Source organism: Ambystoma mexicanum, chromosome 6q (assembly GCF_040938575.1).
Source record: "Ambystoma mexicanum isolate Mex_15411 chromosome 6q, UKY_AmexF1_1, whole genome shotgun sequence".
In the NCBI taxonomy this organism is placed as follows: domain Eukaryota; kingdom Metazoa; phylum Chordata; class Amphibia; order Caudata; family Ambystomatidae; genus Ambystoma; species Ambystoma mexicanum.
In genome coordinates, this window is record NC_090937.1 from 747,863,441 (window position 1) to 747,887,738 (window position 24,298).

The window sequence follows — 24,298 nt, forward strand, 5'->3', positions numbered from 1 at the left end:
TGGAAAGCTCCCCAAGTCTTTAACCTCCTTCCGTGACTCTGCTTACCGCCCGCCGACTCAACTTGCACTGATGTTGGGGAACTCTTCTGAGCTGTCTCTCCCGACCTACCGTGCCACCTCCTCCTCCGCAGCAGGTCCGTGTGGGTGAGTCCTCGCTTTCCCCTTGTCTGATGTTGTGCCCACTTTCTATCAGGGTACCCCTCCAGAGCTTTTCCCAATCCTACTGCACTTCAGGTTGCATTGCGTTTGCAGGGCCTCACTCTGTTACGTGTCGGGCCTCCTCCGTGTTGGCGGCTGTCTGGCACCTTTCTTCACTGATGCGCCCCTCCCCACCGCTCCATTTCTGGATGTGTCTGGCCCATTATAGGCCGGTGTGAAATTTGGATGATCATGAATAGCCACTGCTTGCCTTGGAAAGGTAGGTATATATATTTTTTCTGAAATATTGTCCCATACCATATTTGCTACCTTTATTAGGATAAATGTATTCATGGCTAAAGGTAGTTTTTGTATAGCCTAATAAAATAGAGTTTTGTTGGGGTAGCCAGTAACACCATCTTAAATTAGTTTCCACAATTTCCTAGAGTGTAGGGGTTCACCAATTGTTTAGGACCTGCAATTGGGCAGCCTACTATTTTAGCAGGAAAGAACATATCATCCTGTGTTGTTCTGTATATCTATAAAGGGAAGCTTATGATCCTCTGTGGAAGCAAAAGGACATTTCCTCCCCTTTGTAATTGTTTAAGTATTGAGAGCAGTGCTAGGACTGGTAATGACTGAAATAGGTACCACTGGCAGGGAAAGCAATTCATTTTGACCGCCGCTACTCTTCCAAGACATCATATAGGCTGCTTTCTCCATGAACCAACATTTCCTTTAATTTTGATTAACAAAGCGTGAAATACAGCAAAGCTTTTAGCAGTCAGAGATATACCTAGGTACTGTGGCGAACCAGAAGGACTTGGACCAACGACTGACATGTTTTTAAGGATTTTATTAAAAGTAAAAGAGAACTCCTGACTTGCCCTATTTCTATGGGGGAACTTCCCTACATATCAATTAAAACTAATGGTGCGCGTCAAAGAAAAACTTTGTGGTCCGAAATCCTAGCCAACAATCTGGCCCTACCACTTTGGAAAACTGAACTAAAAAGAGGCCGGAGCAATGACCTCTAATCTTCGTCTTCTACCTGGCCCAACCACTTGTATGGTCTGTCGATCATTCCAAATTCATTATTATCAAAACAAAAAAAGTTCACATCATTCTTGCAGACTTTGTTAGTTCAAATAAAAGTTTCTCCTTATAGTTCCATCTGCCTCTGGAAAACAAGGGTTTTCCGCAATACCTCTATAGGTTCCCTTTTAACACAATTCTCTTTATAACAGTCTCAGGGTTCTTGGGCTCCCTAAAGTCCTACTGTGTTCTGACACACATGGCGCTTCCCCATTAAGTATTTCTCAGGCTCCCACAACCTCGTCGGCTTTACCGACTTTGATACAAAAAGTCGGTCTTGCTTTCACTCTCTTTCACATAGGTTCCTCGCCTGTTCAGATTTCTCAGGGTCCCAATCTCAATGTGATTCACATAGGGTTTCGCCCCTTGGGTTTTCTCACAGTTCCATAATCTTGTCGGGTTTCCCCAGCCTGAATTCACAGCGTTTGTACCTTTTTTTCATCTCGATGCACATGGGTGCTTGCCTGCCTCATTTACGCAGGCTCCTGTGACCTTGTCGGATTTCCCAGCCTGGACTAAAAGTATTCGTACTTCTCTTGCACCGATTTCCATGGGGGCTTGCACGCCCGGTTTCTCAGGCTCTCATAACCTCTTGGCGCGTTTACAGCCTGGAGGCAAAATGTTCGTACCTTTCAGTGGCACTCTATCAGTGTAAGCATTTGTCTCCCTGTTGCTGATCGTCTCTGTAGCCAACGTCCAACGGGTATAGAACTTGGGGATCTGGGCTCTTCCCAGTGAGCTGGTCTAGGTGTTAGGGAGGATTCTCTCTTTAGGCTGAATTTCCTAACCTAGTGAGTCCCCCAGCAGCTTTGCTGGATTTCTGGAGTTTGTTTTTTTTCTCCTGCCAAGAGTGAGACTCTTTTTCTCCCACTCTTGGGCGTGATTTATGGTGTTCCTTTGACTGTTAATGTGTTTACTGGGCTATGGGGTCCTTTACTCCATAGGGTCTCATGTGTTTTTACTATATGTGTTACACAGCACCCTCTGTGCAGTAACACAGGGCTGTCATAGTGACACCCCACCATAGACTCCATACCCTGGGACTGACTACTGTCTCCCAGGGCATGTAAAGTCACCATTGGCTTTACTAGTCCCAAACTAACAGAAACCAGTACAAACCATCATATTGTGGACGTACTGGTCGGGGCAATTCGATTGCCCCGGGGTCTGTTAGTCGAGGGGGCACGTCTCCGTCCCCCCTGATCGAGTTTTGGCTGGTGGCAGTGGATACTACTTTTTATATTCGACCGCAAATATATCCCTATGGGATTTTCCCATTGTTCGAGGCTACCAACTTTAATTATTTAATTCTCATAGCCTCAAACATACCGCCGGTTTATTTCATTAGTATTAATTCGCCGGTTGGTATTTTTTTGCCAGGACTCGATTCTAAAATGGCGTTTGTGTTCTCTTCTGTGACTCCAACCCAAGTCGAGCCCTTTGTTCCACTTTTTGGTGGGCATCTCCACAGAAGCCTCCAAAAGTGGTGCCACTCTGGGTACCACAGGGGCTGTGGGAGTGGGTTTAGGCACCCTGGACTGAGTTACCTTGGTAACTCAAGTCGCACTCGTGTGATTGGCCCAAGTGGTGAGCCAGCTGGACTTCAGAAGTCGCCACAGGACCTGAGAATCCGACGAGGGAGAAGCTGAGCCGACCTACCACGACGACACCACCGGTGGAGCCCTGCGGAACCGCCTCACCACTTCCCGACAACAGAGAAGATCTCTCGGCTGGAGAGGCTTCTTCCCCTGACTGGTGGGCACAACCAGTTTACCTTCTTCTCTTCACACCCCAGCCCGGCTTGTGGTCGAATTGCCCGTGCCAAGCACCCCGGCAACCGGATAGCCACTTACCACTGGACCGCAAACTAAAGGACCGCTCCTTTTACCTGAGAACTCCGCGGCTGGTTTCTTCCCTGGCAGTGCAACAGACTCCTGTCTTCCTCCCCGACGAGATCCTCTCTTCCCCGGGACGAAGCACCGACTTGCATCCGCTGCCAGGAACAACTGCCCCCGCTGGAGTATTCTCACCACTTTAATGTACCGTGTCCGCCAGGCCTCCCTTTCTAAAGATTGCTACAAGGTAATAATAACCCCTTAACCTTCTGGACTGGGCTGGCCGCCTTGACCTTCTAACTGGTCCCTTTCTTTTGGTCCAACTCTTTTTGAACCTTTGCAAGACTCTTGTGCACTGCAACCGTGTGACCTTGGACACATTTCGTTTGATCCTCTTAAAGTGGATCCGGCCTACTGAACTCTAACTTCACGGTTTTACTTTGCCTTCCTCTCTTGTTGTGTTCTTGTAAAAGTGTTGGGATCTGTTTCAATTGATTCTCTGCTTTTCTCTCTCTTTTAAAACGAATTATTAGAGTGCCATCTGCGTTAAGCGCTCACCGCTGTCTGAAAACAAGTGGGACTTTACTTAAGACTTGTCTAATATTCTTTTAAGGGAGTGTATATCTTTTAGTGACCGTGTTCTTGAATTGCTTACTATTAGTGCCTGTGTGTTTTTCTAGATGTGGTTTTAAATAAATAATTATATCTCTTTTACACCAAGCCCTGGTCAGTGTTTACTTGTTCCATTGTGTTCTTTTGACCTATTGTGAATACTCTGTATACTGCCTAACTCTTCTTGAGGGAAGTCTGACTGCTCAGCCACAGCTACCAAGTGAATCTGTGTGGTACAAACTGCTACCAAGTGGGTTTACTGCCCAACACCTGTAGTCTTAAATCTTTTGCAGTGGTCCCAGAGGGAACTGCACAGGTTTCTGCCCAATAGTTGGTTACTGGGCTCAGAGACCACCACGGCTTGTCTGTGGTCATGCCACCAGAAAAAATTGGTGCTTCTCCATTTCCCCGATCTGGATTTCACGGTCAGAGAAAACACCAGACTTCCCGGTCTCTGGCTAGCGCTGGGCATGCTCTCCACGCTGCAGTGGGCACCATGGCCCAGCGTGGCTCCGCCCCTTCAGGACGTCTCCTCGCCTCTGCGTAGGGATTACACCCCCATACGTAAGTTCCCTTTTTTCCATTCACAGTTCCTCTTGTTTAAATACGTCATGATCAACAAAGGAGTGCCCATCTTCTGTGTCTTTGGCGCTCAGATGAAATCCAGCATTGCGTGAAGCTAACGGAAAGTAATGGCCGTCACGGGTTGGTGGAGTCAAAACAGGAATAAAATTAGGTTGTGTAACTCCCATGTAGGAAGACAATGCATTCCGGTCTTGGGGGGTTCTTATTAGGCTGGGAGCCCTTTTCTTCTAGAGGGGAGTAAACCCCATCAATGGCCTACTTGCCCAGACCCCTAGGGACGGTCTTGCAGGGTGAGGGGAGGGACACCTCCCTAGCCTCACAGAGAGTGGCTCCCCTCTGGGGAAAGTGACGAAATTACCAGATTCGTCAAAGTACTTAACTTTAATCCAGCGAAATGGGGTCTCCCACCACAATCGCCTTTCAATAACAGAGCGTAGGTTAAGGGTAAGAACATTACTTACATTGAGATTGATCTGGAAACCCAAGATGGGTTTGTATTCGTGGAGTAGGTTTTAAAGTGCTGCAATTGACAAGGGATGAGGGTGTGTTTGTGATGAATTAGATGGCATCACTCCTTTCCCGGACATAGCCTCTCTCTCCTTATGTTGCCAGGGAACGGCAGCCGCTACCTGATCCTGACACAGGTGGTGGCTATACGAGGGAGGATCACATGAGGTGAGGAAACCCTCAGGGGGATGAACAGGCATCATCAGATGAGACATGGTATCGCGCTTTCCTTTTAGGGATATCCGTTCCACTCCCCATGCCTTGATGGAATAATGCGATAACTCCCTAAAATATCACGCAGTCTGCTGACCGAACTTGTCAACATGTTACACCTATTAAAATAGCATGTGCTCATATGAAGAAGAGGGCTGCCATGAGAAATTGTGTGAACCGTAAGGCGCAGTCTTGTTCTGTGAAAAATATGATTTTTCCCAGCCTTGAGGCAGGAGTTTTAATCAGATGCTGCAGGAAAATGGAGAGCTTCCCTTTCCAAGAGTCGGCTTGGAAGGCAATGTAAAAAGCTGATGGCAGTGCAGAGCAGACCGTGTCCCAATCCGGGAGTGAGCCCCAAAGGAGAGAGGGAGCCGACCCAAGCACTCTTAGCCGGTTGGGCATACCATGAAGCAGAGGGGACAGAGAGCCGTGGCTGCAGAGCACTGCCGGCAAGAGGAGAGGTGAAGAGGAGAGCTCCAGACCGGCCGCGTAGAGAATCAGTGGCGGTTGAAGTGTGTTTGCCCAACGAAAAAGAAGGAAGTTGCAGTGGGAAATGGAAGCCATGACAGGCTTAGTTCCAATGCAATGAGCGAGAACGCTCTGCGCCGCTGACTGGGGAAAGCTGCTCGAGTCTAGCAAATACATAGCTGAGTACCCAAACGCATATCAATGGAGTGAAAGAACATATATGTTGTAGGTAGACGCAGAGGGAATAATGGGATGCCGAAACTAAGGCAAAGAGACCCGGGAAGAGTTAACTCGTTGCCAAGACTGGAGTGGAGAGTAATCCTTATTGGAATTAATGTCATCTTTATAGTCGCAGTACTTTGTCGTGAAGTAGCTTGGGGATGACCCATACCCCCTTGTATTTATTGAAAAGACTGATTGAAACCCAAAAGTCCTGGCAGGAGAGTATACCAGGTCAAACTGCGAATCTAGGATTCACACTCATAAGGAACTGTCCAAATAAACCTGGCAGGCGTGTATGCCAGGTGCCTAACAAGTCTGGGAACCACATGCACGTTTTGTTGCTTTGGAAGGAGAATCCCAAGGAAGACCCATACCCTTAGGATCTGAACTGCATCGAGTGTAATAAAAAGCCTGGGGAAGGGAGTAATTTCTCCTGGAGTGGATTGTGACGCCAAAAAGTAGGGAGTTATCATCTTCGGTTATTCTTTTGAACTTTTGTTTTGCTGGAAAGAAACCTGGGGAAGGGAGTCGTTCCCTGGAACTGTGAACATTATCTGTCTGGAACCTTTGTTGGAATTACACCTTTTGTCAAACTTGAACATTTATGCACAGTCAAAGCTGTAGACAGCATCCTTTGCACCTTAGAGTACGTTTTTAGAATGAGAAGGCTAGGGTAAGTATAAAGGCCTAAAATGCACATTGGTGACAGAATATGACATCCAACAGGTCAGAGATGAACTCATGGGGAACCCGGAATAGCGAGACATCTCGAAAGGGCTAATGGGCCAAGAGACAAGGCATTCCAGGAATCCGATGAACACGCCCCCTTAGGGGCAGCTATGCAGCTGTTTTCTTTCCCAGGCATAGGGGATGAGTAAAAAAGGTTATTCTAGTTGTTGCCTCTTAAATATGGACAGGGGTCTTAAACCCTGTCACAATGATGAGGAGGGTAAGAGTTATGGGTGATCTGAAGGGCGGACAGACTCCAGTGAGTTTCACGGATGGGGGGGCCTTGCAAATGAGGAATTTTGGAATTTGTGGTTTCAGACTGGTAACGCGGTACCCACAGGTGGTCTGGTCCTTCTGGACGCTCGGGATTGTGGGCGAGGGTGGGAGGTTTCTCTAGGGAGGGCAGAGGGGTGGGATGTTGGGTTAGGATTTGGAGGTTTATAGGTTCTGTTTTTGACGGTTTGTTTCCAGTTCACGTGTCCAGGCACAACATTAGGGTCGTTTTTTTTTGCCAGATAGCAAGGCACATGATCAGCATTGATTAGATGAAGTACCTTATTCTCAATGACGGGGATTGGTTTTGAGTTTACCATTGGCTCCCTTAACGCAAGGGGTATTAACTCTCTGGCCAAATGGTCTTTGGTCCTCAGGGAACTCCGTAGATCCAAACTGGATGCCCTGTGCTTGTAAGAAATGCACTGGCAGAAGGGCAAAGAACCCAGTCTGAAAACTAACATAGTAGGGGAAGGATTCAAATCTTTGGCCTCAACAGCCCAAATGACGTACAAATTCCATTCTGGGAGACGGTGAGGGATACACAAACTATTTGTGGAAGGGAACCGGTTAGTGGGAGGGGACTTCAACATGGAGCTTCACCTGTGACAAAACTGCAAAAGATTGGGAGTGGCAACCGCAGAAGAACAGAGAAATAGTGACTCCAGACGTTTTAGGGAAGTGAGCCACTTGCTTGGGCCTCTCAGATTCCTTGACTGCACCGTTGGAAGGTGACATTGTTCACTTACTTTTCCGTTATACACAGCTCATTCTCCAGAATTGTCTTAATACTGGTGGATGACTCCCTTAAATGATTGGTCTCAGAATCCTGATGTGCTCTGATTCCGTGGCCCGATCACGACATGGTGACGATAGGAGTAGGCAATTGGGAGAGCCATGCAACAAAGGGTAAGTGGACGTGCAGCGACTTCCCGCTGAAAGATAGGGAGGTTGCCCAGACCCCCCCCTTCTTAGTTATAAAAGAAGATTTTATGCACAATGATAATGGATAAGTGAAGGTCTCTAGCTTATGGGATGGGGCTCCCAGAAAAAGAGGAAAAGTATGAAAGAAGAGGGAGGAGCCTCTGAGATTCGCCTCACCCCGGTGGCTGCTAGTAAACTAAAACTCTATAAAGCCAGGCTCAGGTCCCTTCTCATTCAGGACACAGAAAAAAGTGGTGTTTTCTCAAGCAGAAATTCCACAAAAAAGGGGACAACGTTGACAAAATCCTAGTACTGAGTCCTAGGGAGGAGAGGAAAGAGGATTGTAATCTCCCTAAAATATTCGGGAGGGGCCAAGATTTATGAGGCTGGGAAAAAAAATCGGGGAGGAATTCGCTAATTATCAGAGCTGGTACTCCTCGGAATATTCAGGGGACTTCTAAATATCAGCTTTCCCGGACCGATTGCCAATCCCACGGATCTCACAGGACTCCTCCACCACCCATGATATGCTCATCACACCGAGAGAAATCTTGTACAGAATCAAGGGTATGAAGTAAGGTGCTTACCCAGGAAGTGATGGCTTTACAATGACATTTTACAAAATGTACCAACACTGGCACCCTACTTGGCGAAGGTCTGTAACGCAGCCTTTGCGTGAGACAACCTCCTGGTCACCATGTAAGAGACTATAATTGTGGTTATATACAAGGAGGGGAGGGATCCATCTCTTTGCGCCTCCTACAGGCCAATTTCACTATTGAACAATAACATGAAAATTCTTGTAAAGGTTTTGGGGAACAGAATCGACTCCCTGCTTCCGTCGCTCATCCAAGGAGACCAGGTAAGCTTCAGCCAAGGCAGGCAAGGCTCCGACAAAATAAGGAAAACCATCAACCTACTGCATTACGCAAGGTCGTAGGATCTGGATGCATGCCTGGTTGCGATTGACTCAGAGAAGGCTTTTGACAGGGTTGAAAGGCGCTACATGATGCTGGTCCTGGAGAAGATGGTTTTGGGGGGCAACTCTCTGAAAAGGGCACAGGCTCTTTATAGACATCCAACAGTCAGGTAGAGGGTCCACCTTCTCCCCTCCACCTACTCCTGTGGCTGACTCCCATCCTGACACAGCACATTCACCTCTCCAACTTTAACACTCTGGATATCTTTGTCGCGGTTATGAAGATCTGCCTGAAGCCTGCCACAAAGTGCAACTCTTGGTACGACTCCGATTTGGCTGCTCTGAAACGAAAGTGCAGAGTAGCTAAGCAGAAGTGGGGAGCTCCAAAGGCAATACAGACTATCTTCTCTATGAAGAGGGTCCACATTCAAGCTTGCATCCATTTTATTTTTTATTTATTTTTTTCATTTGTATTGTGCACACAAACCCTAAGGCATCAGAGCGCTGTGAAGGATAGGTCGCATGAGGCCCGAGGGAAATAAAGGACATCGAGACATTGTCTCTAAGTATACATAACATTTGGTGCAGGTGTGATAAGTGCCCATTGGGTGGGTAGCCAGGTAAATAGTAGCCTCTAACACGGCTGAATTTTAACAAAATCTGCAAGGAGCTGGCCAATCCTACTGCAGTATCCTCCTCCTCTACACCCACACAGGCCCTCTGCACGGCTCTGGCTCATTTCACCACTAAAACCCAGGACATCCTGGCTGCACTCTCCACCACTCCTCTTCTCTCTCCCCGACCCCTCTCAGGCATGACTTGGCTGCCCCCCTCCTCTCCTCTTTCTCTCCTGTGGGTGTTTCACAACTCAGTCCCCGGGGATCCTGTACTCAGGTGGCCAGGGAAGGGCCATCACTTTTGGATCCCGACTCTAGGGGTGGACAAGCGAGGAAGGATCACCTGGATATGGGGTGTGTAGGACAAACACTGGATGGCGAGACATTGTATCACCGGTGAGAAACCTGAAGTTGTCTCAACTGCTAGTTCCCGGGTTCTGTCATCCAGGTGGCCAGGACACAGTCATCGCTTTTGGATCCAGTTCCTGGGGGTGGACCAGTGAGGGAGGATCACCTGGATGAGGGGTCTTCGGGAGTGGAAGTGGGACACTGTACGGCGAGACACGGTATCCCTTTCCCTGTAACACCTTTTCCCCACCCAACCAGGTAGGATACTTAAGAACTCAACCGCCCCACCCCCGTCCCCCCTTTTCGACATGAACACTTTCTCGCGGACAGCTCACTGTGAGAGACAACGCACTAACACCCTAGTCGTATACCTGACACGTCCCAATACAACGGTCAGTCAGGGTCAGGCTATTGCTTATCATTACACACACACCTGACTTCCATTACACTTCCCCACACAGATAAAAAGCGGAGCACGAGAGCACACTCTGAGCAAGGCAAAGCACACAAGGAAGCAGCAGTTCCAAGATGGCAGTTTAATACAAGGAGAAAGACGGCAAGACCGAAGAGGGTTACAAGGAAGGAAGTGCCCTTGTCCTTTTCAGAGAAAGACTTACTTTCATGAGCCTCCGAGAACAGGAGATGTAAGACCTGTAATCAAAGCTGAAGAAACCTGCACGATGTGTCGGAGGTACTCGAGGCTCTCCCGTGTCGATAGCCAAGGCAGGGAGGATTGTGTGTCGCTGTGGTACTGTCCTTGACTCCCACAACAAAGCAGCACCTGTGAAGTCAGCACAGTCGTTGAGTTGGGGAGACTGATATCAGACCAGCCTGTGTTGAAGCCAAGGTTGCAAACTGCAACATTGTATAGAGAAAACTGAAGAGAACAGTGTGTGAAACGTATTTGACAAGCAAAGCGAATATAAACAGCAGAGCGATTGAACTTTTGAAGCCAAGACCGATAACGTAAACCGAGTGGTCCGGCGCCACGTGGGTGCTCATTCGAAGGTCTAGGTTAGGTATCCAACTGAAAGGTGGCAAATGTAAAAAGGAATTGTAAAATCGAAGTGGTCCTGCAACGGGTCAAGCCAAACCCCATGCATTCGAAAGTCTTTGATACCTGATGCTAACTGAAATTCGTCCGAACCCGGCTGAGGGAGACTAATTGTATTAAGAAGGTGATCTGGGCCTGGCAAGGGGAACCATGAGTCACCCGAGAAAGAATATCTTTGAAGATTGTGAAAGAGGATCCGAGCCTGGAAGAGGGGCATCCAAAGTGACGATTGTTGCATTAAAGGGATCTGAGCACGGCTGAGGGGGGGGGGGATCTAGGGTGAATAGTGAATCACCTGAATTGAGTATTTGTTAAGAGGAAAATAACTTCTGGTTTATTTTGTCGTAGCAGGCCCTATGCATGAAGGGACTTTGATAGGCAAAGAGACACGGGCACAGAAGGCCCTGATGCGAATGAGTGAACTGCATCCTTGTGCTGAAGAAGCCGGAGATTGTGCTACGCCCGAGTGAACCGCCTTGTCCCATGCTGAAAACATGGGGAAGGGAGGACAACGGCCTGAACATCCCGACATATCATTTTTGTGAACACTTTTCTTTTTCATAAACATTGTTTCCCACACTATTTGTATTTAGAGGTAAGGATTGGCAATAGGTGTATTAGTATGGGTCCTTTTATTTCGTCAGAATAGCACTAGGACTGTTTTTATTATTTGATGGTCGTAGCTTGCTCCCATCCGTAGATTTAGGATTAAATAGGTGTTAATCATACCCTTGTTGAAGTTCAATAAGCAACCTTGAACTGTGTTCAAATGTGTGTCTTACTGTTGATACCATGGCTTTCTTACACCCCCGATTTCCACAACCCATCTAACCACTATCCTTGCTTATTGTATGGGAAACGACAGCTCCCATAATTCCTCCCTACGTTACATTGGCAAGACTACTGAGCCGAGGAAGATGAGGAATAAGGTCAGGCAGATTAACCCTACTGACTTGCAATGGCTGTGTCCCTGTAATGAGGTCAGGCACGTAATCCTAACTATATACACCTACCACTTATTAACACTCCGGTTCAGGCGAATGAAAGATGGCATGCACAGGCACACTGAGCGAGGCTGGGTACGAGAAGGAACAGCACTTTCGTGGCTGATGCAAACCAGGCGATGAAAACCGGAAGGCCAAGGGGCTGATATGTAGTTACGAAGATCAAGAGAGAGCCAGGTAGGAATCCCACCCTTTCGGGAAGCCGTAAGCGTTCCAAGACAGAAACCAAGTGAGCGGAAGAAAGAAACCTTCAAGGTACTTGAAAGAAGCCTGTGACTCTCCCAGGTGAACAACAGAGTTGGGGAGGAGCAGAGGAGGCATTGGAAACAGCCTTGACTACTGCATGAAGAGCAGTGATGAAAGAAGGCTGATTAACACAACCAGTGAGTTATCGAAGACAAAAAAAGTCTGGTTTGTGTTAAAAGCAAAAGTAACTAACTCAAAAGGTAAAGGATGCGCGTATGCCAATAAACCGCGTAAAGGAAAGGACAATTGCTGAATTGTAAAAGGAATGGATACAAAGTAATGGAGTGGTCCTGCAAGACGAAATCGCACATTTGAAAGTCTCTGAACTTTTTGGAGTTGATTGGGAACCAAAGGCAAGAAAACAATTGCAATGCCGGAAGAAAGTTGAATGAATGAAAAGCAAAGTATGTGAACTCTGAATATGCCGAGAGGGCAAAATATATGAACTGTAAAAGAGGCCAAGACAGCAAACCAAAGATGATAAAAAACTACAATTACCAAGAGTCATTGGTGTTTTAAGAGGACAATTGTGGATTGTAGAATTATTGAAAGAGGTTGAAGTGGTAATGCAGAGGTCTCTGTAAAATCCTTGCAGTTTCGAAAGTCTTTGACAGTGAAAAGACACCAGAGACAAACGTGGGAAAAGGAACCCCCACGAGGTGAAAGACATGCTTGAGCCCGGCAGAGGAAAGGCTGTACAGTAAAGGTCAAAAGTGGAACTGTATATTTATGATAAGGCGGACAAAGCCCAAGGAAGTGATTGAACTACCAGAAGCTTGAAGCTTAAGCCTGAACAGTTATATTGAACTAGCCAAAGTGTGCAAGACAAAGAACTGTGCCATCCATTTGCGTATTAATGGAATAAGATATTGTTTTTGAGGCATGTTCCTAGTGGCTACATGTATAAATTAAAGGCTGCTGATCACGAGAAAATAAGCTTAGGGGTTGCCACATACAGAACCACATTTTGCATGAATCTGAATTTAACCATCTCGACCAGTTGTTTGCCTTTCCAATAGGTAGTTGGTGAACTAGTTGAGCGTGAAGATCATTAACTCCACCTGTAAATCTAGTAGTACGATTATAGTCACATGGTTGACTGTGCTAAACGCTGCATAAAGGTCGAGTAGAACCAGGAGAAATTAATCCCCTTTCTGAATTATATGAAGTGCTGCAACAATTACCTGTATAGCTGTGCTTTGGTGCTTTATCTGGATGTCAATCCAGATTGACACGCCTCTGATGCACTTGTGTAACACCCCATTTCATTTAGTGGGCTCAGAATGCTGTTTTCTATTTTAATGGCCAGGAACTAGGTGGGCATTAAGCTCTCAGTTCATTAGTTCCTCGGGTAACTCTGTACTATGGCGGCAAAGGCCTGGATGCAGGTGGCAGCATGGCTGTAAAGCAGCAACAGTATCCTACCGACTGTGTGACTGAAGTTGGTCTGCACCATTGACTGCGATGGCTACTTAGTGGATGGAGAGGCTGAGGCGTTCTGTAAACAGAAGGTGTGAGGCACAATGAGGGAACAGGCTGTTTTCAGGTGAGTGGTTTTGACTGAGAGGGGTCCAAGTTAAGATTCCCCCAGGTTCCCCCCTTGCCTAGTGGGGAAAGGCAAATCCATACACATAAGGAAAGCTGACATGTGTATCAAGACATAATTAATTGGTCGCTGGAAACACCAGGAAAGGTAATGGCCATCATCATGGATTGATCAGTAAAGGGTGGTTGACCAAATCAAATGCGGCAGAGAGGTCAAGCAGTAGTAGCATTGCAAGTTTGCCCTTATCCTTCAATACCTCGATTTGGGTCTTTAGGTCTATTAGAGCAGTTTCCGTCCCAAGTCTGGGACGAAATCCGGATTGTCGAAGGCCTAGCAGATTGTTAGATTCCAAGTAATCTTGAATCTGAAGGCATGCTGCGCGGTCTAAGATTTTAAGCAAAAACGGTACCGTGGTGATTGGTCGGAAGTTAGTAGGTATGCTAGGGTGAAGGGATGGTTTTTTGAGCAATGGGATCACCCAGGCGTCCTTAAGGTTGTCTGGGACAATACCTGTTTGAAACGAGGAATTTATGAAGGCCGTAATGAAAGGGGCCAAATCATGTGCAGAGTCCTTAATGATAGGGGCTGGGCAAGGGTCACCTTGGCAGTTGGATGGTTTGATTCTAAAGATGATATTTTCTACCTCCGTAATGGAGAGCGGAGAGTAGGCAAATGGTATGGTGTTAACGGTATCCGAAGGGGGCCCTAGCCGGGGAGAGTGAGCGGTTGTCGAGCTTCAGGCAGTCCTGCTTGTCCTTAATTTTAGATTGTAGCTTCGAGATTTTATTTAGTAAGGCTGCTTGAATGTTAGCACACCATTTACTGTCTTTCGTGCAAGTGTCTGGGGGGGCAACTGGGGTTTCTAACTCTTTTAGGATTCTGAAGAGTTCCTTGGTATTTGAGTCAGCGTGCAGGATGCGTTTGTTAAGAGATTCTTTTTTAGCAGTGATGATGGCGTCTTTGTAGGTGAGTGAGGCGAGAAGGAAGCCATCTTTATGCTCATCCGAAAGGTGGCTTTTCCATCGGTTTTCCACACAGCATTTAGCTTTGAGGAGCAATCTTAACTGTGGGGTGAACCATGAGTTAAGATGTGCTTGTGGTTTAGCCTTCCTAAGTTTGATAGGTGCTATGGAATCTATGGCCGTAAGCATAGTTTGGTTATAAGTGTCTGCTAGGGAGGTAGGATCAAAACCGGTGTTAGTGGCCGCGTTAAGGGCAGGGAGTAACAGTGGGAGGAGTTTTTCCTTGGTTATGCCATTTTTACTTCTAGTGGTGAGTGCTGGGGCTATCAATGTTGGAGATCGTGGGGTTGCTTCAATATTAAAAGTTATGATGTGATGGTCAGACAATAAGCAGGGGGTGTTGTCAAGAACCTTGATATTGCAGTTAGAACCGGCTAACCAGTCAAGGGTTCTGCCTTTGATATGGGTAGGTTCTTGAATGTACAAGGTAAGTCCGAGGTCAGTTAGAACATTCTCCAGATCTAATGCCACAGGATCTTTAGTGTCACCAAGACCCAAGTTAAGGTCACCTAGAATGATGGTTTGTGAATTGTTTTTAGTTTTGTCTAGGAGGAGAGTAGATATTTCACTGACAAAGGTCGGTGCCGGACCTGGGGGTCTATAAATAAGGTGGAGGGTGGCTGTTTGGTTAGGCGTTAGTGCTAGTTTGACTGACAACGACTCGGCTGATTCAAGTTTGAAGTCAGATGCCACTCTTAAGTCAAGGGAGTTCTTGTGGATGAAGGCCACGCCGCCACCTCTGTGATGGGTAGTGGTACGGTCACAACGCGTGATGTTGTAGTTGGGCGGTAAAGCCAAGGATAGTAAGGGGCCAGATGCAGCATGTAACCACGTTTCTGATATAGCGAATAAGTCGAGGTCAGAGGTGGTGATGAGGTCAGTAATGTCTAGAGCGTGTGCTGTGAGGGATCTAGCGTTGATAAGGGCGCCCTTGAGCACAGGCAGTTTAATCCCTGGTGTGGATTTATTACAAGTGGTGGTGGATGAAGGTGATCCAGGTGGAGTGTGTGTAGTTTGCTTGGAGGCGTTGTTGCGGGAGTGTCGTAGGCAGAGTCTAGTGCCTAGTCTCTTGTTTCCAAGGAGGAGGGGGCACGGTTGGTTGGGTGTGGGTTTCCTGGCGAAGTGTTCAAGCCACAGAGCTGGGTCATTAAGGTATTGGTTGATAAGGTTGCTAGAGTAATGTGGGCCTACGGTGGTTACTGTAGGACTCATTATGGGAGTCACAATCTCAATTAGCAATGCCTAGTGGTGAGAGTTTGGGTGGGCCAGACTATTGGGAGGCAGATCTGGATTAACCCAAAGGGGGAGTGTTATGGCAGTGGGTAACAGAGTGGCTAGGGCAACCCGTAAGGCTAGGGTGTAGTAAAGTGGAAGGAGCACACTGACGTGCATGATGGTTGTGATAGTTACCTGAGTGAGATACCTGCGAGATCTTTCACATGGGTCAGGATTGGATCTCATTAGGAGGAGCTGAAGTCACACTGACCAGAGCGGCCTAGAGAATACTAGTGCCTGGAGACCTAAATTCGATGTTAGCCGTGAGGGCCACATAGGCAATAAATTCAAATGCAAACACAAGCCAGAGAGGCACTAAATTCAAATGCAAACACAAGCCAGAGAGGCACCTAAATTCAAATGCAAACACAGATGACATCTAGGTTCAGGTGAACACAGGCGTAGGCTAGGGGCTCCTTGTATTATTAAAATGTGAAAAAGGTCTGCCGAGTTAGTCAGGGTTAGGCGACACGTGTGAACGTAATGTGTCGAGGCAATGTTAACAGTTAATTTGCAATGTACCTGTAGGACTAGTCAATCCGTGCAGGGGTCGCATGGGGGAGAGCAGAGGATGCCCAGTCAGTCGCAGGATGTAGGCACGTAGGTCGGGCGTAGCGCAATGGCCCGTGGCCCAGACCAGGACAGGCTTAGCCAGGCTTGTGCCTTATGCTGTGTGCCTTAGGTGTGCAGCCGGCTCTCGCCTTCTGGTGCTCTGCGCACCAGGTAGTCATGGTGCAGCTATGGTTGTTTTTAAGAAGGGGGTGTAGTCAGCCTCTTTTCTGTGACATGGGGATAGTCACTTATGGGACAAGGAATCAATGGTTTGAAGGAGTGGTAAGAAGAGTGCTGGACACTTAATTTGATGACAGTGGCCGAAAAGGAACATCCTTTTAAGTGGTGGGTTTGTAGAATACAAGGATGTTGGAGAGTTCACCTGTAGTGGTGGGCCTGAAATTTGACCACTGAGGTACGGTTCTAGAGAGGGCAATTGGGGGGCAGTGGACAGGTTAGTGGAGGCACTGCGTCGATGCACTCTGTGATAGCTAATTCACTTAGAAGTTGTCAATGGCATCTGTGGTTGCTAGGTATTGTGCGGGTAAGAAAGATTGAGGTTATGATGTGACTGATTCTTTACAGTTGAAAAGGAGATTTTTGCTACATGAGCAGGGATGAGGACTAGGTAGAGCATGTGTCATTGAGTTGTGTGAAGCACTGTTTCATGTCTGTGGCGTTGAAGACTAAAAGACCATTGCATCGCCATTGCAGACACATCAGGTCAGTAATGTCTTCCAAAGCAGGGCAATAAGATGTTGCGGCTTGGGCATGGGTGAGTCTAGTGGTAGGTGCAGGGATGCATGTACGCAAACGTGGTGGTTTCCCGACAAGGTTATGTTGTCTTGTGGATGACCACAAGTCGGTCACCACCCCACCCCATTCAAACCATATGTTGGAAGCCGTATCCAGAGCGGATGAGAATAGCGAGAATCTCCAATGTAATGGAGTGCAGGTTTTGGAAATGGAGAAGGTTTGCGATTTCGACAACAAGTAGAACTGCAAAATGTGCATCTAAGAACATCATATAGTGGGTCTGGTAGAGAAGTGGTGGATGAGTGGTGAGCAGTGGGATTTGAGTAAGGTAATGTGGACAGGTAGCATAGTGAGCAGCGAGTCTGTCGGATAAGTCAACTACGGCTATCTGTGTGTGAGGGGATGGCAACACCTGAGACACAACAGACACACAGGATGGTCTTGAGGCAGAAGACAGAGTGGGAGATTTGGGAATTTCTGTCCTAAACAGGGTCAAACAAGATAATGACTGTGCCCTCAATATAGTATCTGACCCTAGGTGTCAGTGATGTACCGCCTATCTAGGGCGAGGGGACAGAGAGAGGCTGACCCTATTTCTTAGCTACGTTAAATGAAACATTACGACACATATGTGGTGTGTCCATGTAACAAGTTCTAGCAGGAAACCACAATTCCTTTAATAATCCTGTTGTAGCGAACTTAATGTTTTAAATATTATTCTAAAAATGTGTACCATAACGATGCACTTTTTCTTAACAGTTTCCTAATACTGCCAGTAACAATAAGAGGTTTCCTAGCAGTAACGGGAAACTCAATGTTAAGAACATGTGCACCGTTATGGTACAGATTTTTAGAATAATATTTAAAACAATAAGTTCGCCAGAGAAGGATTATAATTGCCGCAATTACTTGAGTTCAGGAAATTGCCTTAATTACAAAAGCAGCTAGACTAGCACCTCACACCAGCTGATGCAGCTCATGAGAGCTGGCGAGACTTACAGCGCAAGCCCTACTGTAGAGACATCTTGTCATATATGAACAACCATATGAGCGAAGGGGACCCAGGTGTACTGGAAAGTTGCAGAGAGGACTGAATGCCTCTCACCTGCCTCGAATTCTTAAAAGAAGGGAAATCATTCCCAACGGGTGAGTACAAAGGTTACATACTGGTAGTCTGAGCAATTGTGTGAAATACCACTACAGGAAGAACTTGAGAAGCATGTTGATAAAGGTATGCTTCCCTGGAATAAGGGAAAGATGGAGATCCTTGAAAGTTAGAATCTACAAATAGATGAGCTGCCTGAGCGGAGAAATAGCCGACCAGCTCTGACTAACTGGGAAAGGATGACTCTGAAGTTAGCCTACAACGCAGCTAGCTTTCACAATTACAACTTCTGTTTGTGGAGAAGCCATTTTAGAATGTTAGATTAATTTTCTGAGGATCACGATTACACAGTATGATTAGTTTACATGGGTGGGAAAAAGGTTCTTGTCACAGTTTCCTAAAGGGGTTCAGGAGTCTATGCAGGTGCATGTTGCTGGTATGTGTCTGTGAGACACTGGTCACACAACTGAAATATGGTAATTACACATGGATTTGAATTTGTGCTTGCTGCCGCACATCTTGCAATTGTCACAGATTGTTCCTGATACAACAGGGGGAAAAGCAGCTGCACGTTCATGTGTCGGCAGCCGAACAAATACAAACACAAATATAAAATGAAATTGGTCTCCTTGTGAGTGAAAGTTATGGATTTAGCTTACATTTAAATAGGTTTAGATTGACAAGATCAAATATCAAATACAACTATAAATTAACCATAGGTCAATGGAGCAACAATCTCCTCAATAGAATTCCAAAGGCCTATGGGATTAGTAGTCCTGCAAAATAATATATTACACCGAAGCCTACCTGGTATTTTTACAGAGCTCTTGGATTCACCAGCAGATGGAACTGTTAAGAAATCATCATCAAAACTGATCAAGTCCCATTCATTTGTTGTTCTGCTCTGCAAAGCAGATGTGGGGCAACTGGCTGTGGTTTCCTCGCCCAAAGATGAAAAGGCTTTGGCTTGATTGGCTACCGAGATTCGGGGTCCACTAGAAACTGGTTTTAATGCTGCAGTCCAAGAGGCAGGATTTTCTGTTGCAATTGTCTTTTTGGGAATTAATGGCCTTGGAGCTGGGATTGGCACCTTTCTTTCTCCATCATCATTGAAGTTTTCGAGTGCTAGCCCACTTCCTGAATCAAGGGAAGTGCTCTTGGGCACACCAGACTGGGGTTTCTTTGGCAACTCAGGCTTACCTGTAGCACACACTGCAGTTTCTTGGGGCTTCGGCAGAAGAACAGGCAATTCTCTTGATGCAGGCTTTGGTTTGGTCTCTGTCCACGAGTCCCAATCTCCTGAAGCCCTATTAGATGCTGGCTTTGGAGCTGGTGTTGGCCTCCCTGCAGGAACTGCAAGCTTTGGGACGAATGATCGTGGGGCAATTTCTGGTTTCTTGCCTTCTACATTAGACTGAGACTCAAAGGCTTTAATTCTTGAAAAAACACTGCTCTGGTTGCTTTCAGTGCTCATGCTGCCCATCAGCATTTGATAATCAAGAAAGTTATCCTGAAAGAAGAGTTCAGAGTGGTCGGGGGATGAATCCTTTTTACTACTTGATTGATAAAGGTCTTCTTGTTCGTCTTCTTGATTATGGCCAGTAACCACAGGTCTCAGGTTGGATTTTGATCTCGGCCTTGGCACTGGACATCTTGGGTTACTAGGATCGTCTTTGCTGTTCTCTTGCACAGGAGTCAAAAGAGTCAAATTTTCTTGAAGACTGCTGGTCAGCTGAGGCAGTGAAGGTCTTGGGGGTTTTGGTGGAGTTTGCGCTTCTGAAAGAAATTACAAAGCATAATCACGTGATGCAGTTTAAAGATATATTTCATATACACATGTTATGTTCCAAACACTTGAAAAAGTTCAGGAAAGTAGCTAGTAGCCTGAGTTTTAAACAAACTCAGGACTTAGAATAGTTCTAGCACATAAGAGAATAGCCCCCTGCCCGCATCACTCACCTGGAACATGATAAATTAGGTAATTCTGCCAAAATATAAAATAAAGCTTAAGCTCCATTGTTCGGCACTCTATTAACCAAAACCTGTGATTACCAGTTGTAGCAATGTAATAAAAGGCCAGATAAAGTGTGGAGGCTGGATAACCCATATTGTGGATGGCAGAATGAAGGTTAATCAGAATATCAGGAAGATCTCCAATCCAGCCTTTTCACTCAGTTTTCCAGCTTGCAGCCACCTATAAAAGCAATATTCGGTAAACCAGCATATTTTGTTCTCTGACATCATTGGGTCCCCATTTGTGCCACATGATGAAGCTTGTACTGTATAAAATTACACCTAAAATGTTTCCTGATCTATAAACCTTTATAGAATTGTACACAACACACTTTCTAAATATTTAACGTATATACAGAAGCTAAAAGATGAAATATATGGGTAGACAACAATTCTAGGAATTTTGCAAAGTTCCTTAAAAGCATTTCTCGAACCCGCAATGTACATCACACTTTTCTGTGATTTTGTTTTTCTCATACATGGTTCCCTTTATACTGACGGGACATAATAAGCAAAACAACGCAATCTTAATTCCAGCCCTCGCTCTCTTTGGACATGTAAACTTATTACTGTTTTATGGCGTACATCTTGAAGTTTTGGTTAGGGGAACGGTTCATCCGTTTCTTTAAAACACTTTATGGAGGGGTAAAAGCCACAATTTGAACAGATGGAAGGTTCCGGCTGCATTTGGCTAGAAAAGGGGACATGTCATGGCCTCCCATTGTTCCTCCTTTTTAAAGCATATTTTATGCTGTGGTTGTGAAGTTTAGTAGAAGCCCAAAGGGAGTTTGGGCCCATTCTGGAGCCAAACTCAAAACAGAAGTATGGAGATGTGTTGGAGTATATAATAAATTGGGGATGATCCAAAGCTTTTCAGCTCTCATAGGCACATTTCAGTAGACATTAAGAAGGTTGAACCATGAAAGGCTGCAGTGAGGGTTTCAAATACCTGGGGTTAAAAATCATTGGTGATGTCGAAACACAATGTCATTAAATGTGGCGATAAAAGTCTGGTCTGAAAATGTGGGAGAAATATAATAGGATGTTAGGCCAACACTATTAAAATGCATTTTCCAAAGGAATCCCTCTTATTGTGGGCCCTCGCACTGTTGCTGGTGATGAGGAGTGAGAAGGTGGGTAAGGGAAAAGGCTGAAGCTCCCGAGATGGGCATGATGTGACTCCGTAGCGGGAGGGAGGTTTGGGCGTCTGAATTTCCAGAAATACCACTTGACCTTCCGTCTAAGGGACCTTCCGTCTTTCATTGGTCTCAACTTGAAGATAACCAGGGCCTGAGTTGGCTAGTACTGGAAATTCAGACGTATGCTACAGGCAAAAATCTCTTGGCAAAGCTGAATTACAGCAGGTTAGTGATATTTGGAAAAATTATGATAGAATTTGAATTTCTAAAATTCACATACAATTTGCATAATAGAGATTTGGCCAGATACAAAAAGCTCTGCCAACTTCAAGAGGAAGTAGTACAGCTGATGTCCAACACTGATTATGAGGCATGCTGTGCAAACGTCTCTGCTCTGTGTACCCTTCTTATATTTTATCCAAATGTTGGAATTCAGGAGGGCGGGAAACAAAAGACATGGTAGAAGATGCAAGATAATTTAGGATTAGAGATCTTGGAAGTGCAATAAAAACGTATATGTGAATTGTCCTATGCAGCAAAGTTTTACTTAACACTAACATATGGGGGTGTTGCCTGGTGGGATGTCACACAAGGTTTCCTCGAATGCCTCATGTCATTGAAGTTTCAACACAACCTATGCATGGCATATTACTCAAATTAATCAAAGTGCTGATTGTGAGTGGCTGGCCCCACAGGGTCAGAATCTCTGTATAATACCCGAGATGGAGCAATGAAACCAATCGTGCTGCAGTGCGAGGGAATATAAAATAGCACCTGTGACTGCTAACCCAATCTCCCAGCCAGGAAAGTATTGTCTGTGTTCAACAAGACAATACTTTCCTGGCTGGGAGATCGGGTTAGCAGTCACAGGTGCTATTTTATATTCCCTCGCACTCCCTCCAAGGACGGCTTAAAGCCAATGATACACCAAAAAGAAGAATTTGGACAGCCATCTGGGGTCAGTGGATTCTCCCTGGTCTACACTCTGGTACTTAATTAGTCCACTCCGCTCCTATTGCTGCTCCAGGCCAAGGAAAGAGAGGAGGCTCTGAAATGCAAGCAGGTGCTTGCTGTGGCCATTATGGCAACCCCTGCACTTAGACTGAAGTTTATATGGCGATGTGATTGATACAACTTGTTGCGCAAGGTTGAACAACTCGTGAGACAGCTCACATGGGGTAAGAAAGAATACTATAATACAGAGAGGGGATTGAATTCCAAAGTGCATAGCTGGTCCTTAGACTTTGTAAAGGACAGACGGTTCACTCAGATACAGAGCATTTTTATGCCCAAATTGAGAATGGCGACAGACCCCAGGAAGGGCTTTTGCATCTACACTGAAACAGCAGTCTCAATGTCCTTAACAAGCCAGTCACGGTGGGGATGGGAATGCCTGACTCTGAATATTCAGTGCATGGTCTGGAGCAGAGGAATATATGGAAAATCTCAAACCCTTGAAGCTTTGCAGATAAATGCATGAAGGAGCAGTCATACAGTAAATTATTGCAACCCCTCCTTGGATGAGACTGGAGACTACTCTTACGGGACTAATCCTCCCAATGAAATATTGGTTGCAAATACAGGCCTTTTTGACATACACAGGGGGTATCACTTAAGAGTGGCAATCCGTTCTACCTGTGGCATTGATAATATGTCTACGCAAACAAAAGCTGCTAGGAGTTGTGACCCTGCAAAAACTAAAAGCGAAGGATGAATTTGAAATGGCTGAAACTACTATAGCACTGATACACCTAGACAATCCAGTTAGGAATCAAATATGCTTACTACAAGATTAGATCTACAAAATCTACTGGGTGAAATCAAAAAAGAAATGATGGGACGCATTGCAGGGATATCACAAAAAGTGACAGTGTTAGATAAAACAATAATGGATGCATGAAGAACGTAAACTCAATCTGCATCAAAGCTATGAGACTTCCAAGTTACCACATAGAATTAATCTCTTAGAATCTCAACACGCTGCTCTACAGACCAAGCAGGAAAATGCAGAGAACAAAACTATTTGTAATAACATTTGTGGTGGGACATACACCAAAAAAAGCTTCTGGTAAGGAATTACAGGGCTACATTTGAGACCCATTTAGATTCTTGCTCAAGCTACCGGACGATGCGATGATGGAGTTGGATAGGACCCATGGAATCCATTTAACATCACAGCAGCAACAAGGTCTCACACCTGATGTTCTCACTGAAGTACATTTCTGTGCAGTGTAGGGAGAAAGTAATGGACACAGTCCAATCTCCCTGAAATCCTATCTAGGGATGTTAAGATCCGGCTATTTCAAGATCTCCCCTCCTCCACCATGGAGAAAAAGAAAGCCCTATGTCTGATGACAGAATGGATATGGGAAAGGAGTGTAGTACAATTAGGCAGTACATAACAATCATATGGTGTCTGATAGTTGGTTGGGGAAAGAGCCCTGGTGTGAAGGACCGGAGGGGGGTGTCTGTACTACTCCTCTCTATATGGTAGAGGAGAGGCACAGAGAACTCCAGCTGAGATTCTCTATTATTGGCAACGTAGTCGAGCAATCAAGGCCTAGCTTCTCAGGAGGTGATGCGGGCTGGTTCTTAAGTACAGTGAAGTCCACAAGCACCCACAAAGGGATGTCCACACACTATGTTAGTTAAAACAGTTTTTATATAAATAAGGTTCAAGGTTATATACACAATCACGATAATACACTTTGTGCTCTGACAATTCTAAAATGGTAAATATATACAGTTCTAGGTGGTACTACGATTACTCTTATTCCATTAAAATACATCAACTGTACTCAGTTCAAATAGCATACGAATCAACACAGCAAAACGATATCAACCATAGATTTAAGAAGACAAATTGGTTAGACAATTGGCAGAATACTGAGCCCCTACACAGTTATGTATGAGGATCCCCCACCTGGGCAACCTGTAAATGAAGATGCACTCCAAGCCCAGTCCATATATTGTCTATTAGAGTCTTATCTTCTTCTATGGTTCTGCAACCCAAATGTACCTTGTGTTGTAGAGTTCTTCGTCAGGGAATCAACGGGCCCTTCTTGAGTGTGCTCCCTTTCAGCAGAGCCACGGGTCGTCAA

At 45.7% G+C, this 24,298-nt stretch overlaps 1 protein-coding gene across 4 annotated transcripts in view; it reads right to left on the reverse strand.

The window, feature by feature from the left end:
• Positions 1-24,298, reverse strand: part of SH3D19 (SH3 domain containing 19) — a 1,396,196-nt gene that overhangs the window by 520,471 nt on the left and 851,427 nt on the right. For all 4 annotated transcript variants that reach the window (XM_069631268.1, XM_069631267.1, XM_069631269.1 and 1 more), the window contains one exon: positions 18,853-19,821. In XM_069631268.1, coding sequence (XP_069487369.1) covers positions 18,853-19,821 — 969 coding nt within the window. The remainder of the gene's footprint in view (positions 1-18,852; positions 19,822-24,298) is intronic.